The 18,312-nt window shown below is 60.2% G+C and overlaps 1 protein-coding gene across 1 annotated transcript in view; it reads left to right on the plus strand.

Moving 5' to 3' along the window:
• Positions 1-16,939, plus strand: part of VAC14 (VAC14 component of PIKFYVE complex) — a 49,418-nt gene extending 32,479 nt beyond the window's left edge. Inside the window, exons 14-19 of the mRNA XM_037516094.1 lie at positions 4,268-4,400; positions 10,352-10,526; positions 11,613-11,731; positions 13,111-13,190; positions 14,926-15,076; positions 16,392-16,939. Coding sequence (XP_037371991.1) covers positions 4,268-4,400; positions 10,352-10,526; positions 11,613-11,731; positions 13,111-13,190; positions 14,926-15,076; positions 16,392-16,554 — 821 coding nt within the window. The 3' untranslated portion in view covers positions 16,555-16,939. The remainder of the gene's footprint in view (positions 1-4,267; positions 4,401-10,351; positions 10,527-11,612; positions 11,732-13,110; positions 13,191-14,925; positions 15,077-16,391) is intronic.
• Positions 16,940-18,312: the final 1,373 nt, after the last annotated feature.

Here is an 18,312-nt window from a genome sequence, read left to right on the forward strand (position 1 = left end):
AAGGAAGGAGTAGGGGGCTCCTGTGGCACCCCAGCTTCCTTCTCTTGTTTTCCCAGGAAGCAGTGGTTTCCCTGCCAACGACTGTTTCCTCTGGGCAATCAGAAGTCATGGTCAGGAGACCCCACATCCTGACTCTGGGACCCCTCCTGGGGGTTCCCACTCTCTGTCCATAGCCCCAGGGTCCTTCTTCATTCTGTGGCCCCAAGTGAGCAGTCAGGGGTCAGTCTGAAGTCCCTGACAGGGGACAAGAAAAAGGTTGAGCACAGAATTGGCCTTTGTCAGGAGCTCCTCCCACCACCTGTACATTCGGTCTTAAAGGCAGGTGGCACAGACTGAAGCTTCAGCAGGGAAGTGGGCCCAGCACATGCCTGTAACTGCCGTATGGGTGTCAAGTTGCCAAAGCCAGGTCCCCATCCCACGGGCCACTTGCCTCCTCGGCATTCCCTCTCGCCTGACCTGGCACATCCATCCCTCCTCCAGCACAGAGCAGGTGGGCTCACTTCACCCCTCCCCCTCATTCCTGACCTGCACAGTTGACCCTGCTTGGAAGAGACCACCACTGGCAGGCAGGAGGGGAGCGGCCTGGGTGGCAGCTCACTGGGAAGCCAGTGGAGGGACACGTGTCCCTGTCACCCTAGCCTGCGTTGGCGAAATGAGACAAAAACAAATGCTTCGTTGTTTTTTTCCTATGACTTGCAACTTTTGTGCTTTTTCTGCCATCTAATCAGGAGCAAGAAGGGCAGACCCTCACCATGCACTGGGGAGAGGGTGATATTGGGAGTTTATATCCCATCAGGGAACCAAAACTGATGTTAGGCAATACAAGCAGAGCCCAGGAGCCCCAGATTAAGAGGGAAAAACCCATGTTGCCCATCCTAGGGTTCCTGCTGCCCACATGCACAAAGGCAAAGTTATCAGACTCCAGTGTACTCAAATGTTTTTAATCAGGGAGAGGTTTAAATGATACAGTGAAAGAGCGAAAGGGAGTAGGGAAGAGAAGAGTTCCCAAATCCTCACACTCCCAGATCACCCGTCCCTTTGTGGGCAAAAGCCCAGGCAAACACACAGGCCCCAGAGCAGAACTGCCAGGAGGACAAGTCCAGCAGGAAGCTTAGGCAGCGCCCAGAGGCTGGGAAAGAAAGAAATGAGAGAAAGAACTGCACAAGCTGAATCACCCGAGGGTCAAGGCAGTGGCTGCCCTGTCTGTGAAGAGAGAGGCGGCTCGTTCAGGCTACACTGAAGCCGCAGAAGGAAGCGGACACAGGAGGCGCCTCTTCCCCCTAGTGTTCACTTCTCTCTCCCTGTTCAGAAATGTCCAGGCTGCTCCTTGAGGCTCAAGGGTCGGCTCCCCTTAGCGGAGTTAGGAGTTTTATAGGATTGCTGGCGTGGGGGCAGGTGGGGGCAGCGAGGGGTGTCTGGAGCCTGGTCTCCATGGGACCAGTATAGGTTCATGACCAGATCGTGCCTTTTCAGATTGTGCCTCTTCGTGGGTCACGTGTTCACAAATGGTGGCCGGGGACCACCTGGGATGGGGATTTTATTATGTGAATGGATGTTCCTGCACCCAAGGAAATGTTAGTCCCTGAGGGTCCTTGCGCATGTATAACTTTTAACTAGGTTGGGCCCGAACGGGCACCTGACTCCTGGGCGGTTCTGAAGCGGGGCTCACTCGGGTCTCCCTGGTGACACAGCTGTGCCCTGGGCACCCAAACTCAGTCAGATCCCCCTCTCCCTGCGTGGTTATGCTTGACCCTTGCAGCTTCTCCGGGACGAGCATGGCAGGGCGCATGTTTCAAGGGCCCGTCTGAGGGTGAGTTGAGCTGCTCCATGTGAAGGGGCCATACGGGCACGGGACACAGCGGCGCTGAGTACGCGCCGCAGCCGCCGGGGGTTAAGGAGCCGCACTGGGGAGACGCTGGAGAAGGGATGTGAACGCCCAGTTTGAAGATGAGCGAGGCCAGACTGGTGTCCAGTGAGATGGCCATAGTGACTGGGACTGTTATGTACGTGCCAGCGGCTGAGAGGGTAGATCCTCCATGTCCTCAGACGCAACGGAAATGGTAGCTCTGTGGGGTGGTGGAGGGAGGTGTTAGCTGCAGTTGTAACATTAAAGAGTATATGTGTGTGTGTGTATGTACATGTGTATTCAGTGCATTGCGCACCATAAACTTAGACATCACTATCAGTTACTTTTCAATCAATGTGGAAAGTTATTTAAGTATAAAAAGTAAGTAATGCCCCCATATGTGGAAAGATACTGTGACACCATTAACGGGGAGGAAAGGCCTAAATGTAAGAGCTCAAACTGAAACTCTCCGAAGAAAGCAGTGACTCTCTGTGACCTTGGATGAGGTAATGTTTCATCGATAACACCAAAGCACAAGCAACCCAAGAAAGAATAGAGGAATTGAACTTCATCGAAATTGAAAATTTTGTGTTTCAAAGAACACCATCAATGAATCCTCTCACCCCCCACACCTCTGGCCTACACCTAAATTCTTCTACACAAAAATAAAGAAAGAACACCATTAAGAAAATGTGATGCTGTCACCCAGAAAAGAGAAAATATTTTGCAAATCAAATTCCCAAAAGACTTGTACCGAAGAACTCTTGCAATTCAACAATAAATACACAAAACCCAATTTGAAAATAGCCCGAGGACTTGAGTGGACGTTTCTCCAAAGCAGGTAGACAAATAGCCCGTAAGCACGTGGGGAGATGCTCAGTGTCCCCCCTCCTCAGGGACAGGCGCTCACACCCGCTCCACACCCACGAGGGGGGCTGTCACAGGAAGTCAGATCATCACAGTGTTGGGGCTGTGGGGAAACCGGAATCCCCTCGATGGCTGGTAGGAAAGTGCAGCTCAGTGGAAAACGGCCTGACAGTTCCTCCAAAGTGAGCCATCCAGCTGCATTGTGATCCAGAACCTGCACTCCTGGGTACATAACAAAGTAAAACGACCATGTGTTCATACAGAGACGTCTGTGTTCCCAGCAGCTTTTTCTTAGCAGCCAAAAAGTGGAAGCAACCAAATGACCACGAGCTGATGAATGGATCGAATATGGTACCTGCAGGCAATGGAATATGATTCAGCCGGAAAAGTGAATAAAGGACAGATGCGCACTGCCTCGAGCACGAACCCTGAAAATGCTACACCACATGAAAGAAGCCACACAGCGTGCGATTCCATTTCCATGAAGTGTCCAGAGTGAGCAGATCCTAGAGACTGTGGTTTCATGGTTGCCAGGGATCGGGGGGTGACAGCAAGTGGGTGTGGGGTCTTTAGGGGGTGATGACAATGACCTGGAGTTAGTGGTGACTGATGAGTTACTTTGTGAATATACTGGAAACCCCTGAATGGTGTACTTCAGGAGTGCACGTCATGACATGTGAATTGTATCTCAATTAAGGACAGATGTTGTTCAAAAAAAAGTCCTGTTAATGACTCAGACTGATAGACAAGGATCGCTAACGTCCCTAACACCTCAACAGCCGTTGTGTTGAGGCCATGTGTGTTGGGGGGGGCATGTGGGGTGACCCCCGAGGGTGAGCACACGTCACCAGGATGACCAGGTCCCCACCCGCTTCCCTCCGTGCTGGATGCTTTACAGAGGCGGCAGGGGCAAGCGGGCTGTGTAGACCCTTGGTATTTTTTCAGCTGGGACACATGCCAGAGGGAGACCCCAAAAGTGCTTCTGGTTCTAAAGCCCACTCAGAGCTGTGAAAGTCTCCGGATGTGACTCTAAAGGAGCATCTTTGCCTGAAGAATATCTGGTTTCAAAACACAGGGTGAAGGCGACGCACGGTGACGTTTGTCAGCGAGTGCTGTCTCCTCCGTGGGCGTTCCCACTTACCCTGCTCCCCGTTCACGCGGGAGAGGAGCTGCCCTTTGCCTCGGTGGGTTGGGGTCTTGCGTCTTTCCCCTTTTCCTCTTGGGCTCGTCGTGAGTCCTTAACCGACGGAGATAAAGACCAAGTGTAGTTCATTTCCTGGGGGCGGCCGTGGGGTGCTTTAACTCCAGTGCTGGCAGCGTCCCCTTGCCCTGGGCCCGCGGGGGGCAGGTGATGGGGTGCGCAGGGAGCAGGGGGTGTGTGCTTGTTCCCGTGTGCACCGTCCCTGCTCTCCTGCCGTCCACCACGGCCCCTGGTGGGAGAGTCGCCCTCGACCTGCCCCCCACACACACCTTTTCATGTTCCCAGGTTTCTGTTCTCAGGGCTCCGTCTCTGAGGACACGCAGCGACATCACAACCCTGTCCTCTCTCCACAGGTACCAAAGGCTTAGAATGTTCTCCCTCCACTCCCACCATGAACTCCTACTTCTATAAGTTCATGATCAACCTTCTCAAGAGGTTCAGCAGTGAACGGAAGCTGCTGGAGGTCAGAGGCGCCTTCATCATCAGGTCAGCCGCGTCCCTCCTCGGCCCCTGGCTCCCACCTCGCTCTCCCTCCTCCTCTGCCTGGTCTTAGAAGAAGCATAGAAGGTTCTGCCCCCACCCCGGTGGCTGGTGCTGCCAGCTCGAGGCGGATCAGCGTCGCCATCTTGCCAGCAAATGAATTTGTTTCTCAGCTGTGAGTTGCGGTTTCCCCGTGGGGTCTGGTGTCCTTGTCGACACCCGTGTAGGCGTCATGAGAGGAAAGCGGTGGAGCTGAGTAGGCTGGGACCCGGGCTGTGCGTGGGGGTCCAGCCGCCAGCTTGGGGTTTGCCCACGGTCGGTAGCAGCAGTGACTTCCACAGAGCCGGACCCTTGAATCATGTCAGCCTGTTCACAGGCACCAGCCCCAGTGTCTCAGTGCTTCTAGAACTGTCACCACCAGTCGCATGGCCACACCTGGTGCTTTACCTGCTGTGCGGAAGTGTGACCTGCAGGTGACCCAAGTCTGGCTGGGGCACAGGTTTCTCCAGGTTCCCAGCAAAGCCGGGCAGAGGAGTTTTCCCCAATAGTCTCAGCTGCCCTTTGCCCCTGGTCTCAGCCCTGGTCTGTGAGGTCAGAAGGAGGCTTGGAGTGAAGTGAGTGAAGTGAAGTGGAGTGAAGGTGGGGCCTCCCCCTTGACCAGAGAAGTCAGGGCCCCTGGGGTGATGTCTGATTAGAGCCGCCCAAGGTGCTGGAGAGCTTTCTGCCCCGATCCTGTGCCAGGAGGGGCCAGAGGCCATCCTGAGGAGGCTGGGGGTTGAGGAGGAATCCAGCAGAGGGCCCAGCCTTGCTGAGGCTTCAAGGCTGGAACAAACAGGGAGCGTCATTCTGATATAAACCAGAAGGCGAGGGAGGAGTCAGCCCCGCGGCCACGGCGAGGGCCTGAGCAGGGGTGGTGTGGCCAGATGCTGCTTGTAGAGACTGCTGTGCTGTGGGGGACAGTGGGTGGGGGACCGGTTGGGCGGCGACTGTCCCTGTGATACCTGGAAGCGGCTTGGTGGGGGCCGGGAGAGGCAGCAGGAGTCCAGAATTGGAAGGAAGTAGAACTGATCGGTGACAGTGCGTGAAGGGCCAGGGAGTCGCGTGAGCAGCTGGGTGGGTGGTGGGACAGTCCCTGAGAGGGGAGCCCTGGAAGAGAGCAGGAGGGAGGAGGCTCCCAGTGGGCGTACATTGTGTGGGGGCCACCAAGGGAGAGATGTCGTAGAAGCAGACCCGGCCCCGCATCTCAGGAGAGGGACCCAGGCCTGAGGTACTAATCTGGAATTAAGGGCATAGTCATTCATTCATTCTTCTATTTGCTCATTCAGTCATTCATTTCCTCAACAGATTTTACTGAATGCTGGCTCTGCAGGTACACTCTGGAGATGCCTGCGCTGAGGCGTTTTCATTCTTAGGTCGTTAGGATGGTCAGTGGGTGAGGGCCTGAGGCAGGCTCTTTGGAGCTCCAGTGTGTAAACGTGCAGGAGGGAGAAGCCAGGAAAGAAAGCTGAGAAGGCCCCAGAGGTGGAGGGGAGGGGAGGGAAGAGGATATGGCAGGAGCCAGTGAGGGGAGATGAGGTCCCTGGGTTCTAGGGGGAGCTGTGGCCAGGGTGCGTGAAGGAGTAGGGGACAGAACGTGGAGGGGGCAGAACTGACACTGCATCCCAACCTGCCTGAAGGAGGGTAAGGAGAGCCCCAGCACCCTTGCCCAGGGCATCCTGGGGACAGGTTTGTCTTGAGAGAAAGAAAAATATCAGGACCACAAAGTGCCAGGCCATCAAGAGGAATGGGCCTCTGAAGTCCCCGACCCCCAAAAGCTGTCCCAGAGGTATTGGGATATCGCCTCCCTCTTGTTCTGAGCTCTTACAGAGCAGGGTATCTCAACCTCTGGGGCCCAGGAATTCATTGTGGGGCTGCTCTGCGTCTCATAGGATATTGAGCAGAGCCCCCAAGCCCTCCCCACTAGATGCAGTCTCCAGTCCAATTCCACCCCCAATTCTACTGGTGTCTCAGCTCTTCAGCTGTGCACCCTGCCTATGAGTATTTCCCGTCCCCTGACCCTCCACAGGAAGACATGTAATCTTCCTGTCTGGGGAAGCCCGAGGGGAGGGGGCCATGGAGAAGCCACTGGCCCTTCATGTCTCTGCTCCCCCTTCTGCCTGTGGTGCCTGAAATAGCAACAGGAGCACCCTCTGTGCCCCCAGCCCCAACCCCGCAGCCCAAGGTCACTCTGCCCCCCATAGGGCCCTGGGCTGGTGTGACCCGGCAGCTGCCCGGTGTTATCTGTCCCTGCTCGGCTGCCGAGATGTCTGTAATTAGAGCTCTTAGAAGGTCGCAGCTTTCATTTCATTTGTGTGGTGTTTGAGAAAAGTTCCAGCCTCTCTTCACATGTTCAGTCCTCCCAAGCCAGCCAGGGGGCTGCTGAGAGCACAGGCAGCCATCGGGTGTGCCCCCAGGCCCAGCAGGATGGCAAAGAGAGAAGGGCCAGGCCACAAGAGGCGAGACCAGAAAGGAAGGCAGGACCACAGACCTGGACAGGGGTGGGGCTGAGAGGGTGGGCAGGGCAGAGGTGGCACCTGACCAGAGGGCACGGCCTCTTGGGTCCAGGAGCGCTGGCGCAGCCCCTGAGATTGTCCCTCCACTGCCAGCACCAGCTCCTAGTGTCCCTCTTCCTTGGGCTTGACCTTGCTCTGTCCTGCCCCTCAAAGGCCATCCAGAAAGGCAGCCTGAGACCCTTTGCTCTTAGCCTTGGACGGAGTTTGCATGAGGCAAAGGGACTTTGGGAGCAGCGGGAAGGTGGCCTTCCCTGCTGTGGTGGTGTGTAGGGCCTGACACCCCGCCCTGGAGGAGGCGACTCCCCTCTCTGGGGTAGCGCGGGCTGCGCCTCCATGGAGAGGATGCCCTCTCCTGCGCTCAGCCTCCCTGGAGCAGGTGCCTCTGCCTGAGCAGCCTGGCCCGCTCTCCTGCTCGTATTATGCTAATCACTCTCACAAACAGGCAGACTTAGGAGGAGGCTCGCCTGGTTCTAGATGAAGCCTACGCCTTTGAAGCAAAGAGCTGCAGTAGCTAAAAATATCATTTCCCGGCTGTTGATCCTCTCATTTGTAAGATGCATGTTTCCATTGTCAATTCTGGAAATCTGCTGCAGCCCCACGCGGAGCCCGCAGCCCTGACATCTCGGCCGCCAGAGCCCGCTCTCCCCTGCCCCCTGCACGCTCTCCCCAGGGCAGCCCAGCACGCTCCCCGCAGGGGGAACTCGCGCGATGCCTCCTTGTTTATCGGGAAAAATACCCTTTGAGCCAAAATAAGCGTTGAAAGAGCGCAGAAGAGGATAAAATGTGAAGGACCCTTCACGGCCACCTCCCTCCCCAGGCGAAGCCTGTTTCCAGATTCAGGTATTTCCTTCCCAAACCGTGTGTTTGCGTTTGTAAATACACAGCCGGTTTGGTGTCGGTTGTGGTTGTGGTTTCCAGCACCGAATTCTGAGTCAGAACTGTCCCGGCCCCTCGGCCCTGAACTCCTGGGACACGTCTCCAGCCTCCAGGCCGCAGCCAGGGCTCAGGGCCGCGCTCCCTCCCCACCAGGCCAGGCCACGGCGCCGAACCCCATCACACACGCTTTCCTTGGAGGTGGCCGTCTGGTCTGCCCCAGGGGCAGCGATGTGGAAACCAGAAGTAGCCAAAGTGGGAGACGGAAGGTACCAGGTAGTCCTGAGGCCACAGAGTAGGGCAGGAAGGACCTAGCAGGGCCACAGGGTCGGGAGGGCTTCTGGGCACGTTTAGAGGTGACCTTTTGGGATCAGGTGAGGCCCTTCCCTGGGCCCAGCCCACCTGGGGACCCCCAAATGAAATGCACGACTCCAGTCAGTGGCACAAACAGGGCGGGTTCCTGTGGGCTGGACGGGCTGGGGCCTGGTCCCGCTGTTGGCACAGGGAGAGGGCCCTGCAGACCCAGGCTGCCCACCCGGCCTGGAGCATGGCCACTGAGGCTGACTGAGTTCTCTGTCCATCCCGGGGCCTTTGGGCCCGAGGCCAGCGGGACCGATACAGGACCAGACTGAACAGACAGGCAGGAGGAGGGCGCTCCCCACTTTCACGCCATCCCTCAACACTGGCATCTCTTCCCACTCTCAGGGGATCCAGGGTCCCTCCCCGCAGGCCACCGCAACAGCTTCTTGCTGAGGACAGTCTAGAACCAGAGGCTGCGGGAGATGAGGGCGCCAGCCGCCACCCCCTCCGAACCCCTTGAATCCCTTTCCGCCTCCCTGTTGGGTAGCCTGGTGGGGCCGGCGCGCCCTTCCCCTACCAGCCCTCAGCTCTGGGCTGGGTGTCCGATGGCCGATGGTCGGGACAGACAGGCGCCAGGGTCAGCAGGGCTTTACTTGGCAACAAGAGCTGGAGGGGAGGCCCAGCGGGAGCTGCAGGCGCTTCCAGAGCAAATGGCCCAGGGGCCTGGGGAGGATCCAAGGACAGCAGCTGGGGGAGGCTGCTCTGGCCGCAGTAACTCTGCTGGTGCTTGTCAAAGGGTTCAGGGAGTGGGGCCATGGGAAGGCGTCTTATACCTTCTCTGAACGCGCAGGCGGAGTCCTGGCCCGCACCTCTGTACTAGCCCAGGTTCAGTCCCCTGGTCCCCCTGCTGGGCCTGTCCTCTCAGGAACTCCCCCTTCAACACTCCCACTAAAAGCCTGGCCTCCTCAGCAGTCCCTGTATCCCACCAAGTCCCCCTGTAACCCTGTCCCTCATATCCTGCCACCAAGGGTTCAGTCAACCAAATATTTCCATGAATGCCTAACTAGAGCAGGCCGGGTCCAGGCAGGCTCACCATCTGACAGAAAGGTGCCCCTCCCGCAGCTAACTAGAGAACGTGCAACAGCGTGCTCTCTGGCCAAGGACAGAGAGCCTCGCCCGCCCGAGGCAGTGGCTGGCCAGGTCCCTGGAGAGAAGCGCTTGGGGCCTCTTTCCCACCCCTGCAGGCTGAAGAACCGCCCTGGGCTCCCTGCTGGCCCGGCCTGGGTGCCGGCCTCTCCCGGGCCTCCTCCCACAGGGCGGGCAGCTGCTGTTTCCTGCTCACGGGCCTTCTCCTGCCCAGCCTAGGGCTGCGGGCGTGACCGGCCAGTCTAGGGTCACCTGCAAGGCCAGCTGATGCCCTCCCGGTCTCACTGGCTCCGGCCCATGTGTCACCTGAAGCAGGAGCTGTGGGTGGGTGCCAGGCTGGGATTCAGGGGAGCCCCTTCGCTGTGGCCCCCCTGAGCTCGGGGCCAGAGCCTGGTGCAGGGCGGATGCTTGGCCACTGGTGGTGGTTCAGGGACAGTGACACGAAGCTGACACTGGCCTGGCAGGCATGAGGCCTCTTCCAGGTGGGCACTGCTCCAGCGAGCCTTCCCCTGTCTCTAGTGGAGACCTCGACCTTGTGAGGCTGCCCAGGGGAGGAGCATCTCCTTGGGTGAGGTAGCATCATCTCCGCCCATTTCGGGGTGTGGCCCTCCCTCATTTGAGTTTCAGGGTGCTCCTGAGGGAGTTGCGGTGGTAGGGACAGCACACACATGGCCAGTGTGTGTGTAACCCATCACACGAAAATAAGTTCCATCTGGAGAGTAAATATGGGGCGGGGCCCGCAGTGCCTTGGCATTCGGGTGGGAGGGGGCGGCACATGGTTGTGAAAAGTAGAGAATCTGGACTGTAGCTCAGGGCTCCTGTGAGGACTTTAGTAGCCAGAGTCCCACTGTGTGTCTGCGAATTCCATTTTCTGGACTAGGGCGTGATGTGGGGGTAAGACTGTGGGGCTCTGGAGATGCACATTGGTGGGGCCCCTGGTCTGCTGTGAACAACACCCCGGTGGCCCCCCTCGGGCCTCAGAGCCAGGTTCCAGCACAGCCCCAGGAGAGAGCAGCTTCCCTCAGGGGCTGCCGGCCAGGACAGGGGGCCAGCCTGGGCCGTGACCTCCGTCCACCCGTCTTCCAGGCAGCTGTGCCTCCTGCTGAACGCTGAGAACATCTTCCACTCGATGGCAGACATCTTGCTCCGAGAGGAGGACCTCAAGTTCGCCTCCACCATGGTGCACACCCTCAACACCATCCTGCTCACCTCCTCTGAGCTCTTCCAGCTCAGGAACCAGCTCAAGGACCTGAAGACTCTGGTAAGCCGAGTCCATGGCCCGGGTCCTGCGTGCACGCGCCAGAGGCTGGCGGGAGGAGGGGCAGTGGGGAGCTCCCTGGTCTGTACAGCACCGACCCCCTGGGCGGGCTGTGTGGCTGCGCCCACCCTGGCAGCAAGTCACGGCATGTTTCCGTGGGGCCTCCCGCCAGAGGTGTCCCCCACAGAAGGCTCCTCCCTGTCCCCCGGGTCCAGCGCCTCTCCCACTCACTGACACCCCACCCCACGCCACCCCACACACAGATGGGCTCGGCGCTAGGCCTACCCCGTGGACCCTGTGGGGGGCGTGCCGGCTGGGTCAGGCCTCCGGGTTATATCTTGGCCACGGGTCAGGGGCTAACACTCTCCTTGGCTCTGCCCGCTCTCCCCGGCTCGTACTCTGCCCTGCGGGGCACCCGTTATAAGTCAGGGCTTGGTGCTGCCTGTCCCAGGCTGTGGGTGAAGACCCGCCAGGGCTGGGAGGCGCTCGCCCGGCAGCCCAACAGAGCAGGACCAGGAATGTGGGTCTCAGGCCAAGCGGCTAGAACGTTCCAGGCCAGCCCTCCTTCCTCCTGTGGCTCCTTCCAGACATTCGCAGAGGCCTTAAGAATTTCCCTCAGGCAGGGGCTCCCGAGTGTGGGCTCCCTCCCTGCGGTTCCCGAGTGAGAGTGAGTTCTAGGGAGTGGGGGTGTGCTGGAGAGCAGGGAGCCATGGCCTTTGAGGATGAGCACACACGCTGCCCAGACGGCTGTCCCCTGTGCCCTGCTGTCCCGCCGGCCGCGCCCCCCCAGGACCACAGAGTTCTGGGAAGGACAATTACCGCCATTTGCTGAGGGCAGAAACGCCAGCACAAAGGAGAGTCTCCCTCCCGCCCAGGCCCTCGCTGCCACCACCACGTGGCATGTGGGACTGGGAGGTAATGACAGGGTCTGAGGAGGCGCTGTCAGCATTTCCTGTGTGACAGCTCCTTCCCCGTGGGACTGGCTCCTGGTGCTCTGAAAGGACCAGAGACCTGGAACTGGGCCCTTTCCTCCACACAGCTCCCCGGGGGACCCCGGCAGAATCACTGCTCCCTCTCTCTCCCCCTCAGGAGAGCCAGAACCTCTTCTGCTGCCTCTACCGCTCCTGGTGCCACAACCCCGTCACCACCGTGTCCCTCTGCTTCCTCACCCAGAACTACCGGCACGCCTACGACCTCATCCAGAAGTTGTATCCTTCACCTCAGGGCGGGGTGTGCCGGGGAGAGCACGATGGCTCAAACAGGGTCAGCCAGGGCCTGGTGGAAGGGGCTGGCCCTGAAGAGACCTGTGAACCGGGAATTGGGCTAAGCTGGCCCAGCCCAGAGGTGCTGATTAGGGGTTTGGTGGGTCCTTCTAATTGTGGTACCCCAGGAAGGATGTGGTGTGCTCTCTGCTTCTGTAGACACTGCAGTCCACCTTCAAGCCAGACCCAGAACTGGGGGCCTTCGTGCCAACGCCTGGGAGCAGAGGGGGGTTACATGACAGTGGGTAGGCCTAGGTGCCAGCTGGAGCTCACACATCAGGTGTGTTGCTCGTGATTTGCTCAGGGACCTTCAGGTCCTCAGATCCAGAGCCCAGCAGTCTCAGCACATGACACATGGAGGGGAATCTAGCTGAATGGGCGGCCTCAGAAGAGTAGAAGACACCCCCTACCCCATCCCACCCACCACCACAGCACACCTCAGGGCCTGCCTTAGCAAAAGGCACCCACGTCAGATTTGCTTTAAAATACCCTGAGGCAAACCAGCCTCTTCAGTGAATGTCTGGTATGTGGGTCTTGGTCGGAGCACTACTTAGGATGCAAAATTGGTGGCCTTAGGCCTCCCCTGGTGGCGCAGCGGTTGAGCGCTGGGTTGCGAGGCTGCCTGCAGCCTCTGCAGCGCCAGTTCGATCCCCGGCCATCGGCGAGGGTCCCACAAAAAAAAAAAAAAAAAAAAAAAGGCGGCAGAGGGGGCCTGGGGGCAGGAGAGCAAGGCCCTGAGTGCCTTGGTGAGGATCAGCTGTGACCTGGCTCCTTACAGGTGCCTGCTCTGCTTCCACAGCCAAGACCAGGATTTGCTCCTCTCAGCCTCTGGTGTGGCCCAGAGATCACAGGCCACACACACACACCCCAGCCCCCACTCGGGCTGCCCACGCTCCCCACAACCCTAGTGTTGGCCCTGCTGACCAGCATCTACTCAGGCAGGTCCAGGGGCCTCCTGCCCAGCCCTCCTGCCTCAGGCTACAGGGCCCTGCCTGACAAGAGTCTCACAGAGCCAAAAGGACGCAGAGGTGAGAGCTACAGAAGCGGACCTGGTGCCCATGCAGCGGCCCAGCTGAGCTGCTTTTCCTACAGCGGAGCAGGAAAGCAAAGAGGAGAACAGACTGATGTGCTTTATAGGCCACGCCCTGCTCAGGGTCTGTGCTAGGAAGCAGGACATGCTCCAGACTGTACTAAGCCACAGGTCCAGCCCCCGGGCCCCTTCTGCCGCCTTTCAAGGCAGGCTCTCTGAACCCCAACCCCAGCTGCGCCCCACCGGGAGAGGGCTGTCCTGGGCCTGTGGTAACTTTCCTTGACTGCCCACTCAGTGGGGACCTGGAGGTGACCGTGGATTTCCTCACAGAGGTGGACAAGCTGGTGCAGCTGATTGAGTGCCCCATCTTCACATGTGAGAGCCTGGAGCGAGGTGGGAGGGAGGCGGTCACCCAGGGGTGCTGCTGGAATGCCAAGAACGTGAGGCCAGGATGGCAGGCAGGGGTAGAGTGTAGTGGAGCAGGACTGGGACATTGGAATGTGTGCCCCACCTCTGAGCCTCGAGGCGACCTCGAGAAACAGGCCAGCACCCACGGCACCTGAGGGTTAATGTCACCCTGCGGGGAGAACTGGGGCAGAGCTGTCAGGAGCAGGAGAACACCCTGTCCCAGAACTGTCCCTGTCCCAGAACTATTCCCCTCCATCCCCGCAAACTTGTGCCCTCTGCCCTGGCCTTGGAATTGTGGGATCTGCTTATGGGTGGCCCCTTGTGCCCAGGGGCCATGGCCACATCCCTGCCAAGCACAGTGGCATTTGCGGGTTGCTGATGGGCAGGCGCTGATGAGTGGTCAGACACGCAGCGACCAGCGGGCACTGCTCTGGGCGCAGCAGCTCTCACTGCCCACTCCCCAGAGCTGGGGCCATAGGGAAGCCTGCCTGACACTGAGGCCCTCCTGCCGAGTCACCCCAGACTCCCACTCTCTAGCAGCGCCCCTCCCTGCCACGCTGAGCCCGTCAGGCTTCACCCCAAGTGCATAGTCAAACAGGGCTGAGGGACCCTCCCATCCAGGCAGAAGCCTGCTTCACCAAATGGCCAGGCCTCACATGATACGTGCCTGTCAGCAGGAGGGAGGACCTGCTCCCCCAGAGTGCATCTGAGCCTGTCCCCTGGTGTCCCTCAGCCTGATGTCACTTCCTTGAGGGCCTCCCCAGTAGCCAGGCACACACCTTTCCCCTCCCAGCACCCGTTCCAGTCCTGGGGGTGCCTGGCAAAGCCCTGTCTCCTCAGCCCAGATTGGAGACTGGACTCGAGACAGGCCCACATGTCTGCTGGAGCGGCCAGGCCTCAGCACTACTGCTGGGGCCTCCACTGGGGTTCCTGCCACATGGAGCAAGGAGAGCGCCTTTGATGGGGACCCCATCTTCCTGTTTCACCGTGTCTCCGAGGCCTGGCTGCTCCAGCCCCAGCCTCAGCCCAGGCCCTGCCAGTCTGCTGTTGGGGTGACGTGGCCTCTCCAGGGATTGGTGGCTCAGTTTCTATGAGGATGTCCCAGACCGGGTCCAGATACTCAAAGTGGAGACACAGTTCTCCTAGAGGGGCTCAGAGGCCTGGGGCAGGTGCTGGCCAGGGCCGGGGTGCAGCTCTGCCTGGCTGGTGCACTGGTGGCGGGGCTGAGGCGGAGACCCCAGACGTGATGGGCCTGGGGTGTGGACAGCACCACACTAGTGGTTTCCAGCCCCCTGCCCTACAGCTGTCCTAGTCCACTCTGTCCAGCCCACCCCATTTCTAGCCTTGTGTGCAGACCCATGCGGAACAGGTGAGGGTGTCTGTTACACGGAAGACTTCACCCCTCATCTGGGGAGGCCACCTGGGGACAGGGGAACTGCCTAGCGGCGGGTTTGGGGTAGCCAGGAGGGGTGACTGCCAGGAAGATCAGGCAGAAGGGCAGGTGGGAGCAGGAAGAAAGAACTTGAGCTCCATTGTGGGGCCTGCTGAGGTCCTCCCAGGGGAGGGGAGGCATGCGGGCTGTGGAGCCACATCACCACCACCGGGCTGGACCTCTCCTGACCAGGCCGCAGCAGGGAGTCTGGGCAGGGTGAGGTTCTAGGCCTTGCCTCACCCCCGGCCCCTGCCCCCTGCCCTGCTGCAGATCTGCGCCTGCAGCTGCTCGACGTGAAGAACAACCCGTACCTGATCAAGGCCCTGTATGGCCTGCTCATGCTGCTGCCCCAGAGCAGCGCCTTCCAGCTGCTGTCCCACCGGCTCCAGTGCGTGCCCAACCCCGAGCTGCTGCAGACCGAGTGAGTGCCGGCCGGCCTGCCCTCTGCACCGGGGCGCCCGGCTTCTGCCACCCAGCAAGGTCAGGGCCCGAGGGGCCTGGAAAGTAGGGGTGTGTAAGAGTATGGCCCAGCATCTCCCTTGCCTCAGCCCTGCACCTCTCTGTCACTGTGAACACAGCCATTTGTCTTTGGTGGTGCAGTTTCACGGCCGAGCCCCAGGCTAGGGGTTGTGGGCGTGTCTCCGAGGTGGTGGCTGTAGCGACAGCTTCTCTGAGCCGTCAGGGTGAGCGTAGGACGACCAGGACTTAACTAAACCACCAAAGCCAAACCGGTCACCGCACAGAGGCCCTTGGACAGGAGCTTCGGGAAGTGGAGGGGTCCAATCCCGGGCCTCAGACAGCGCCCCCGTCCCTGCCGTGGCACGGGCTCCGGCCTGGACCCCTGAGAGCCGCTGGCACTGCTGGGACCTGCCCACGCTCCTCCTGGGCGGGGTGGGAAGCAGGGGGCCCTGGCCCGCCCCGCCCTTCCCTGCCCCGGGAGAACAGGTCCCGCGTGGCAGCCTCCGGGCAGAAGGGCCTCGGCTCCCCCCCTGAACCCCCTGCCGCCGGCCCCAGAGCCTGTTGGGCCGTGTCTATATTTGGTAACCCTTGGAGGCTTCGCCTCATCCACAGGCATTTGGCATCCGAGATGGAAAATTTCACTTGTCAGGTCGCCATGGAAACCAGCAGAGCCACTGAGAAGATTTACGCTGAATGGAGCGCCCGGCTCGCATCAGATGCCCGTGTCTAGAATCCCCTCCCGGGCAGCCGGAGCCACTCGGGGTCCTGGCGCCTCGCTCCCAAGCAGGGCGCAGGCGGCCTTGGGGTGGGCCTGCCGGCACCTTGCCCCCGACCTGAGCCCGGTACCCTCTGCAGCCGCTTGGCCACCGGAGAGGTTGTCTGGCCCAGACCGGGTGGAGGGACTTGCCCCCAGCAAGTGTGGTCGCCGAGCCCAGACCCAGCTCCAGCCCACTCAGCCCCTTTCCCGAGACACTGGCAGCCACTGGTGAACAGGAAATGCTTCCCAATGCAATGCCCGCTGTGGGCACCGTGGCAGCCCACAGACTGAAGCCTCATCCAAGCAGCCGTGGTGACCAGTCCCACCAGCTGCAGGGCAGGGGATACTCCTGGGGCTCCCCAGCCCTTTGGGGTTCACTGTTGGAAAAGGACTGCTGGGCTCGAGGCAGAGGCTCCCTGAGGTTGAGCTGTGCCAGCCCTGACCCCCAAATGCCCAGTGACAGGTGCCAGCCCCCTGCAACCCTCCTGTGCCGGTCCACTGACCTGCTTTCTCTCCGCAGAGACAGTCTGGAGGCCGCCCCCAGGTCGCAGAAGACAGACACCCCCAGCATTGACTATGCAGAACTGCTGCAGCACTTCGAGAAGGTCCAGAAGAAGCACCTGGAAGTGAGGCATCAGCGGAGTGGGCGCGGGGACCACCTGGACAGGAGGGTCGTCCTCTGACGGGCGTGGCATGGGGCAGGGCCAGGAGTGGCCTGCAGAGCACCCAGGGTCTTCAGGAGCCTGAGGACCTGCCTGAGGCAGGGGGTGGAGGCTGCTGTCTACTCGAGCTCCTCTCAGCCCAGCCCTGGGCCCCCAGCCCTGTCAGCTGCACCCTCATTCTGATAGAGCCGGCTCCCGCCAGGGTGGGGCCGCAACCTCAGGTGCCACCCGCCTGCTGGAACTGATCTTTTCCTAGTACCCTCTGTGACGGAAGTTGACGGCGCCAGAGCGCCGGCCTCGGGCAGAGATGTGTATACACAGGTGGACGTTCCTGTGTGCACACGGGCCCAGCGCAGAGGTCCCTGGGAATGATGCACCCCACCCCAATAAAGAGCCGACAAACCCTCCACCCACCCCCGCCTGCTCTTTTCCACGGGCACCCATCCCCCACCTAATGTACCCCAAGACCTTGCTCCCTGTCCTGGAGAGCCGGTCTCTGTGCTGGCTGTCCCGGGAGAGGCAGGTCCCGAACTCACCTAGGGTGTGGGCTTGGAACCCAGCCCTCACCTCTAGGGTCCCCCACTTCTTTCTGGAGAGCACCTAGCGCTGGCTTCACCCTGAACAAACCTTTCCAGGGACCCAATCTGGCTATTCCCCCTGATTAACCCCGGGATAACGAGCCCCAGCAGTTTCTGAATGGTCATCACACTAGCAGACACTCTGCAGGTCCCTGGGGGTGGGGTAGCCTCAGCTAACACCTGACCCAAGGCTTTGGGAAGCCTCCATTGGCATATTGAGCTCCCAGGTGGCTCCCCAAGCTTAACAGCTTGTACCTGCCTTTTTCCAGGTGGTCCCCAGGAACCGGGGAACCCCAGAGACCGAAGTCTGCACTCTGGGTCCATTAAAGCACCCTGCCCCAGGACTCTACACCACCCCCCAAAAGTATGACCTGGCACCAGGTACAAGTGGCATCACCACCACTTGGAAACGGGTGAAGAGCTTACGGAAGAGGTGCCTGGGCGAAACATACCCATGAGGGCAGACCCAGAACCTCTCCCCACTGTGTGTGTGGTGTATCTTCCTTGTGGGGGGCTGGTGGAGGCCCCAGGCCCACCACCCCCAGCTGGAAGCTCAGAACCCGCCCAGGGCAGGGCGGAAAGCAAAGAAGGCAGGGTGGTGTGACCCTTCTAGCCCATATGGCAACCCCAGCTCAGATTTCAAAGCTCTGCTTTCTGGCTGAGAAGGGGCCACAGCTCTGAGCCTTGGAGGTTCAGATCACAGCTCTGCTCCAGTCCGCGCCCCCCCTCCCCCCCCCCCCCCCCCCCGCCACGCCGCCACTATGATGTGGCCTGAAACGGGGCCTGCCAGCCAGAGGGTGGAGCCCAAAAGATACCCTCGGGGCCAGCTCCCTGCCTCTGCCTACGTGGGACGCCATGGCCCAGCCCGGCCGGAGCTCCACAACCTCCGAGGAGGGGGCTGCCTGGGCCGGCTCTTCCAGGCCATGGTCAGCGACTGCGGGAGCAGAGTGGTGGGTGTGGTGAGCAACTGTGCATCACGGTGTGTGTATCCATGGCTCCAGCCTGTGTCCACCTAGAGCCTAGATCTCCGGTGCCAGTCTGGAAGGCGGGTGTGTGCGTGCAGTGGGGCATCTTGGACCCAAAGCAGCTCCCTGTAGACTTCAGCCATTCTCTCTCCAGGTCTCGGGTTTCTCATCTATCGGGGGCGAGGGGCGGGGGGAGGGGTGATACTATTTAACCTGCTTCCCTGGGTTGTTGGAAA

This window comes from Talpa occidentalis, unplaced genomic scaffold, assembly GCF_014898055.3.
Source record: "Talpa occidentalis isolate TD23 unplaced genomic scaffold, MPIMG_talOcc4v2.1 talOcc4.17, whole genome shotgun sequence".
NCBI lineage: Eukaryota > Metazoa > Chordata > Mammalia > Eulipotyphla > Talpidae > Talpa > Talpa occidentalis.